At 50.1% G+C, this 8,373-nt stretch overlaps 1 protein-coding gene across 1 annotated transcript; it reads left to right on the forward strand.

Annotated features, from left to right (window-relative positions):
- The first annotated feature begins 547 nt into the window (after nt 1-547).
- Orai3 (ORAI calcium release-activated calcium modulator 3) lies at nt 548-7,121 on the forward strand. The gene is made up of 2 exons (XM_090358040.1): nt 548-919; nt 4,660-7,121. Exons 1-2 carry the CDS (start codon nt 692-694, stop codon nt 5,308-5,310), a joined length of 879 nt encoding a protein of 292 aa, XP_090214166.1. The 5' UTR covers nt 548-691; the 3' UTR covers nt 5,311-7,121.
- The last annotated feature ends 1,252 nt before the right edge of the window (nt 7,122-8,373 follow it).

Consider the following 8,373-nt stretch of genomic DNA (forward strand, 5'->3'; position numbering starts at 1 on the left):
AGGGACAGGGTGGACCAAAGGCCGGAGGGGAGGGGTCCTGGGGATGGCCAGAGGCCTGAGGATGGGGCCGCGTGGGGGAGGGGGAGGCGGCAGCCCGGTGAGGGACAGGTGAGGGACCAGGCCGGGCTGGGCCCCGGGTCTATACAATATGGTTTGCTATAAAACTCAAAATCTTCCAGCCGGGGCCAAGAGTTCTTGTGTTTGTTTCTGCGGCAGTGTGGGTCTTTGTGTGGGTCTCTCAGGGTGGATCCGGGCGGCTCCTAAGGGAGCACTCCCTGAGCTCGCTGCTGTGGGAGGAACGTGGAAGACTGCATACCTGGGAATGTCCAGGTGTGCTTTGCAGTGACCCAAAGCCCCCTGGGCTGGGCTGGGCTCGGGGTCGCCTCAGTGGGCTCGAGCTCCTGCATGCTTGGGAGCACAGGGGTCGTGGGGTCCTTCGGCATCTCTGCTCGGGGACTGCGGGGGCTCCGTCCCGGCTCCACCCCATCATGTGGCCGCCCCAGCTCCGCCTCTGCCCCAGTTCCTGTTTCGGCCTCCGCTATACCACTCGGCCCTCAGTCCCCGCGCTTCCCCCGCCGGGCCACCAGTTCCCGGGTCCACCACCCACGCCCGCTGGCCCCGCGGGTGATGAGGACTCCCGCCTGCTCGACCCCACCGTGACTACCCGGCGCGCGGTGCCGCCACCCCCAAAATGAAGGGCGCTGAGGGGGACTCGGGCGAGCAGGCCCCGCTGAACCCCGAGGTCGAGAGCCCCGCCGGCTCCGCCACGTACAGGGAGTTCGTGCACCGCGGCTACCTGGACCTCATGGGGGCCAGTCAGCACTCACTGCGGGCTCTCAGCTGGCGCCGCCTCTACCTCAGCCGGGCCAAGCTCAAGGCCTCCAGCCGTACGTCTGCCCTGCTGTCGGGCTTCGCCATGGTGAGGGGTGGACAGGGCACACGGGAGTGGGATGGAGCACGTGCGGGGCAGGGGGCGGGGGTAAAGTAAGTGGGTCTTCAGGGAAGGTGGGACTGAGGAGAGGGAAGGATGAGTGCCTAGAGCGGTAAAGGGAAGAACGGGAGCGAGGGAACTGAGCCCCAGTATTGGGGAAAAGGGTGTCAACCAGACTCATGGAAGAAGCATAAACACACCAGTGGGGATAAACATACGATGCTGGGGCAAACTGATGCCAAAGGAACATGTTCCTGGCAGGAGTACTAAGTTGGTGAGTGCTGCTGAGAGGCTTGGAGGCAGCTCAGCGGTGTATGGAGGGAGGACTGTGCGGTCAGGGCCAGGGGACAAGGCGAATACACTGCATGGAAGAGCCCCAGCTGAAGGAGCGTCTATCCCAGCGAAGGACAGGGGCCTTCCCTGGGCAAACACACTCTACCCTGGAAAACTTTAAGATGATGCAGGCCCGGAAGCCACAGGGGAAGGAAGCCGAGGAGGAAGCTAAGTGATTTGCAGGCTGATAATCTGCAGGTGTGGGTGGGTGTTATCGGCTAACGGTCCCAGTAGTGGCCTTGGAGTGGGATGGTAGGACATCCCAGGATTTTGGCAATAGACCTAGGTCTTGACTCCTCCCTGCTAGTGGCCAGTTGGGTGGCTCTGGACAGGCCTCCATTCCCTTGCTACTATCTAGTGGGAAGCTTTGAGATCATGTGGGTGCGTCCTCTGCAGCCCTGCCAAGCTCCTGCCTAAGGCCTAAGGAGGAGGTGTGATTTTCACATCAGAAATCCTGGGTTCAGATGTGTAGGGACTAGACCTGAATGTGAGGGGAGACTCGGCCCAACATGTTAATTGGGCAGGTGTGGAAGCCAGCACTAGATGACTTGAGTTGGTCCCTGCCCTTCTTGTGACACATCCTCTATTTGAACAATGACAGGAAAAGTCTGTGACAATAAGGGTTATCCTAGGCCTGCGGTGTTCTATTTTGGAAGAGGGTTATTCAGGATGCACATAGCAGTCCATCCTCCCTGTAAGGACATGTGGAGACAGGGAGTCAACACCCCTTCATCTACACAGACCACACAGGGAAGGAAGGGTTCCCCCACTCTCTGCCATGCACCTGATTGAGGAAGGCTATAGCCCCTTGACCCAGCCTGTTCCCTAAGGAATAGTCTGGCCTGCTGCAGGACCTGCTGTACAGATTGCTGGGGTAACAGCTGAAGAGCCTGAGTCTTCTCTGCAGGATCAAGAGCTTGAGTGTGTGTAGGTTCTAGAGGCAATACTGGTAACACCCCAGGCTCAGGGGAGCAAGGCTAGGCCAGGCCCTAGGAGAAACCAAGACTAAACCTGCCCCAGATCTTTACCTGTTGGCATCAGCCATGGCCCAATTTCCCAAAATACTCAACCTGATCTTTCCACCACTGCCTTCCTGAACCATCCTTCTCACAACCCCAGAGCAAACAGGAATGGGGAAAGATATCAAAATCCAGGTGTTCAAGTTATAATAACTTATGCAAATTGTATCCTGCAGTCACTGAATATCACGTGTGTGTCTGTGTCTGTGTGTTTTGCTGTGGTTTGAACTCAGGGCTTATGATGATGAGTCAGGAGCTCTACCACTTAAGCCAAATCCCTAGCTCATGCCCAGGATTTTTTTCCCCCCAGTCCTGAGGCTTGAACTTGGGGCCTGAGCATTGTCCCTGAGCTTCTTTTGTTCAAGCCACAGTGTGTTTATGTGATACTGAGGAATTGAACTCAGGGCTTCATGCATTTTCGGCAAGCACTCTACCACTAAGCCATACTCCTGTCCAGAGCTATTTATGTGCGTCATTTACCTATTATTCTGTGAAAGTACCACTACCATGATCATATTTCCTGCTGACAAAATTAAGGATCAGGGATGTTAAGACAATGTCTGAGGCTAGGTGTTGGTGGCTCACATCAGGAATCCTAGCTTCTCAGGAGACTGAGATTTGAAAAAAGCAGTTTGAAGCCAAAAACATGAAACCCTCCTCCAAAAGCCAGAAATGAAAGGTGGCCTAAGTGGTACAGCATCAGCCTTGAGTGAAAACGCAAGCTGAGGGAAAGAGTGAGGCCCTGAGTTCAACCCCCAGTGCTGGTGCATGCATAAACACACAAACACACAAACATTCTACAAGTGCCTGAATTTAAACTTTAAGCAATCTCTAGAGTTCACAAATTTGTACATGCCTACAACAGAATCCTTTTTTTTTTTTTTTTTTTTTTTTTGTGGGTCATGGGGCTTGAACTTGGCCTGGGCACGGTCCCTGAGGTCTTCCGCTCAAGGCTACCACCCTACCCTTAAGCCAAGTGTAGATAAGAGCCTCAGGTCTTTTTTGTGCCTGGGTTGGCTTTTAACCTTGATCCTCAGATCTAAGTCCCCTAGTAGCTAGGATTAGAGGTGTGAGCCATGCTCCCAGCTTCTACAGAGAACCTTTAACTCACTTGTTTGCAAAAGTTAGACAGGTGTGAAATGAATGCCAAGTTGGTGCTTGGTAAAGCCATGTGATCAAGAGACCCTGTGACTTGTCTCAAGGGAAAAGCCATGATTCAACTCTGAACCAATAGCTGCCATGCTGGAATGTGGGCTTAGAGTGACCAGACCTGCCAAGTTTTCAGGAAGATCTGGAAATAGGGATGTTTATGTGAATCTCTTGACTTTTAAAAATTGGCAACTTACGCCGTTTTTTAAAAAGCACACTGTGTGAGCCAACCAAAATATGCCTGCAAACTGGCTCTGATTCATGGTATACCAATTTTCAGACTCTGGTCTTGGGGGTTTACAATCAACTATAACAAAGGCAGCCAACATATATTCATTTGTTTGGGCTATGTGCTGGAATTGTTCCTTTTTTTTTTTTTTTGGCCAGTCCTGGGCTTGAGCTCAGGACCTGAGCACTGTCCTTGGACTTTCTCAAGGCTAGAGCTCTACCACTTGAGCCTCAGCACCACTTCCGGCTTTTTTCTATGTATGTGGTACCGAGGAATCGAACCCGGGTCTTCATGCATGCTAGGCAAGCACTTTAACCACTAGGCCAAACTCTCGGCCCTTAATACTGTTTTGCTTTCTCAACAACTCAATGAAGCAGGTAGGTGCTAGTATCAGCCCCCATTCTCTATAGGAAATTGAAGTACAGAGAGAACAAGCTACTTGCTGAAAATTATACAGCTGGCTGGACACAGTGGGACATGCTTAAAATCCCAGTTATTTGCCGGGGGGGGGGGAGGGGGGAAGAGCTGAGGCAGGAAAATGATGAATCTGAAGCCATCCTGGGGCAATTCAACCAAGATCCTATCTTAAAAAAATAAAATAAAAAAAGGCAGGTACCAGTGATTCTTGTCTGTCATTCTACCTACTCAGGAGGCGAGATCTGAGGATCAGGGTTTGAAGCCAGCTCTGGCAAGAAAATCCATGATCCTCATTTCCAATTAACCACCAGAAAACCGGAAATGGCACTATAGCTCGAAGTGATAGAGTGCTAGCAAAAAGAGCTCAGGGACAGCACCCAGGCACTGATTTCAAGCCCCATGACTGACGTGTGTGTTCATGAAAAGAAAAATAAAGAAAAATTGAGGACCTTCATTCTGTCAGGCACTTCTATCAGGCACTGTTCTGGATCCTCTATGTATAGACGGGATGTGTCCTAATAAGCAAGCCTTACTGTCAAGGACGTTATAAGCACTTAATCCATCCCCTTTTGTGCCCACAGGTGGCCATGGTGGAGGTACAGCTGGAGCCTAAACACGAATACCCACCAGGCCTGCTGGTGGCCTTTAGCGCCTGTACCACTGTACTAGTGGCTGTGCACCTCTTTGCACTCATGGTCTCTACGTGTCTGCTGCCCCACATTGAAGCCGTGAGCAACATCCATAATCTCAATTCTGTCCACCAGTCACCGCACCAGCGACTCCACCGCTATGTGGAGCTGGCCTGGGGTTTTTCCACTGCCCTGGGCACTTTTCTCTTCCTGGCTGAAGTTGTCTTGGTGGGCTGGGTCAAGTTTGTGCCCATTGGGGTTCCGCGGGTCACAACAGCTCCTATGGTACCTACATCTCAGGTGCCATCCATGACCACCTCCCTCAATCCACCTTCCAATCTCCCAGCATCCTCTACTTCGATAGCCCCTTCACGGACTGAGTCTCCTAAGAACTGCCCACCCCAGCAAGTATGTGGTGGGGGGGCCCATGGGCCTGGCTGGCAAGCAGCTATGGCTTCCACAGCCATCATGGTGCCAGTAGGACTTGTGTTTGTGGCCTTTGCCCTGCATTTTTACCGCTCTTTGGTGGCCCACAAAACAGATCGACACAAGCAAGAGCTGGAGGAGCTGAGTCGCCTGCAGGGGGAACTGCAAGCTGTGTGAGCCTGGCATCAAGTCTACAGTGAGATCTGTCTCCCTCAGGTCTGGAAGGGCTCTGGGGCCTACAGAGTATCCCTGCCCCGGATTGGAGTCATTCCTTGTGGCCCCTCTCAGGTGGCCAGATTACTGTAGCCATGGGGTTGGGGGTGGGGGTGGGGGAATGGTCTCACCTTCCGGGGGATGTATTCTGTCAATCCATGGGTTTTGTAAACTCTATCTCCACTAGCTGGGAGGAACAAGAGGGCAAGTAGAATCCTCAGTCCATGGATCTTGGGGACTGCTGAAGGGAGGAGAGTGGTCCTAGTGAGATTTTTTTTTTTTTTTTGCCAGTCCTGGGCTTGAGCTCAGGGCCTGAGCACTGTCCTTGAACTTTCTCAAGGCTAGAGCTCTACCACTTGAGCCACAGCACCACTTCCAGCTTTTTTCTATGTATGTGGTACTGAGGAATCAAACCCAGGGCCTTTGTGCATGCTAGGCAAGCACTCTACCTCTAGGCCAAACTCCTGGCCCCTCGTGAGATCTTTGGTGCCTACCCTCAAATTCTTACTTCTCTAGAAGTTGACTAGGTCAGAATGTGACACACCCATACAGCTGCCCCTAGGCAGTCCACTCTTGTTCCATCTCCGTGGGATCTCTATTACAGTTGGTTGCCGGGATGAGGGGGAGATGTCGGTACTAGGGCTTACACTCATGACCTGGGTGCTGTATCTTAGCTTTTTCACCCAAGATAGGCGCTCTACCACTTTAGACACAGCTCCATTGGTTGTTAATTGGAGATTAGCGTCTTCTGGACTTTGTTGCTCCAGCTGCCTTTGAACTTTGAGCCTCAGATTTCAACCTCTTGAGTAGCTAGGATTACAGGTATGAGCCACTGCCATCCGGCATATTGGCATTTTGATGTATGTTCCACATTCTTGCTTTATCTGCTTTGGGTGTCTGGGTGTTGGGTATCTTTCTTTGTTTTTTGGAGAGTCAAGCCCAGCCCTCAGGAGGCCCACATACTTCTAGATCTGGTTCTTCTCCTTTGAGCATTGCACAGGCTATCCCCAGGGCCTATGAGTCCCACTGATTTTTTAGCAAGGATTGGGGGAGGAAGTTTTAAGGTAGAAGTCGTCAATTCTTCTTTTTTTTTTTTGGTGGGGCATGGGGCTTGAACTCTGCCTGGGCGCTGTCCCTGAGCTCTTTAGCTCAAGGCTACCACCCTACCCCAGGGACTGGGCATTGTCCTTGAGCTCTTCAGCTCTAGGCTACCACCCTACTCTTGAGCCAAGCCCCACTTTCCGTTTTCTAGGGGTTAATTGGAGATAAGAGTCTCAGGTCCTTTTGTGTCCAGGCTGGCTTTGAACCTTGATCCTCAGATCTCAGCCTCCTGAGTAGCTAGGATTACAGATGTGAGCCACCACTCCCATTTTTCAATTCTTAAAATGCAGTTCTTTTTTTGTTGTTTTTCCTCAGTCCTGGGCTTGAACACAGGGCCTGGGCACCTGAGCTTCTTTTGTTCAAGGCTAGCACTCTACCACTTGAGCCACAGTGCCACTTCTGGCCTTTTCTGTTTATGTGGTCCTAAGGAATGAAACCCAGGGCTTCATGCATATTAGGGAAGCACCCTATCATTAAGCCACATTCCCAGCCCTGCAGAGTTCTTTTGACACTGAATTTTTCCTTTCTTTGAAGGATATGAGACTGGGACTTGAACTCGGTACCTAGTGTTTTCACTTATTGGTTAGCACTCTTTACCAACTGAGCCCCACCTCCAACCCTACACTGAATTTTTGATCCACTTTGTTTTGTATAATAAAAGTATGTTTCACAGATATCCTTGTGGCTACAAATGGGATGAGGGGAGGACTTTTGGGTAAGGTTACTTATTCCTAAAAACCAGGTGGAGGTGAGTATACGTGAGAAGGAGAGACCAGTAGTTTCTTGATCAGGAGAGTTACTCCAAGTCTAAAGCTTGTGAACTTTCGAATTTCTATAAAGTCTCCATATCTTTCCATACTGATTTGCAAGTCACTTTCTTTCTTGAGTAACCATTCTGTCCTAAGGAGCATCTCATAGGCTGTCTAGTTTTACCCTTTCAAACACCTCAAGAGACAATTCTGTTATTTTTTTTTTCCACTGCAGAGAAGATAAAGCCCAGGAGGGCTAATGATCTTGACCAAAGTTAGGCAGTGAGCAAGACGATGAGACTCAGCTTGGATTACTGTTTCTGTCACATGAGAATCTCTGATTGAGAACAGGAATCAGTACCTTTCAACTTTAAGGAACCTCATGTCATCTCCTCTGCCTTTGTGTAGATTTATATATTTTTTTAGCCTCATTTCCTCTGTAATTTTAAACAGCCCTAATCCTCTCTTCTATTCTTGTGGCAGGAGACCTTGGACAAATCCTGTGCTTATTACTTAAAATTTAAAAAAAAAAGGCTTCAAAAATTTCTCCTGTAGTGTTCTGATATCTTCACTATGTCTTGTGTGAAAGAAATTACCCTTATTTTTAGAGGAAGTCTGAAATTCAGGGAGAAAATTGGCTTGCTCAAGGTCATACAGTGAGGGACTATTGTGGAGATGCAGTAGTTCAGGGCATACTCTGGAGGGCAGTTCCTCCAGGCACTAGGGCATCTTTATCGAAACCAGATATAAGGGTCCTCAGAACCTTGCTTGCTCCATTGGCTCAAGTCAATAGTCTTAGCTTCTCAGCAGGCTGAGATTGGATGATTCAGATGCAAAGAGAGCCCGGGTGGACAAATCCATGATTCTCTGATCTCCAATTAACCAGCAAAAAGCCAGAAGTGGAGGTGTAGCTCAAATGGTACAGCACTAGCCATGAGCAAAAAGCCAAGCAATAGTGAGATGCTCTGAGTTCAAGCTGAAGAAGATGAAGAAAAAAGAGGAGAGGAGGAGGAAAAGAAGAAAATGGAGGAAGAGCAGAAGCAGGGGGAGGAGAGAGAGTACTCAGCTTTAGGGCCATCTCAGCTGTAGGATCCCAAATTAAAAACTACATAAGGAAGTAGGGCTGTGGCTTAAGTGGTAAAGCACTATCCTTGAGCACAAAGAGGCTGAGTTCAAT

This window comes from Megascapheus bottae, chromosome 25, assembly GCF_031878675.1.
Source record: "Megascapheus bottae isolate mThoBot1 chromosome 25, mThoBot2.hap1, whole genome shotgun sequence".
NCBI lineage: Eukaryota > Metazoa > Chordata > Mammalia > Rodentia > Geomyidae > Megascapheus > Megascapheus bottae.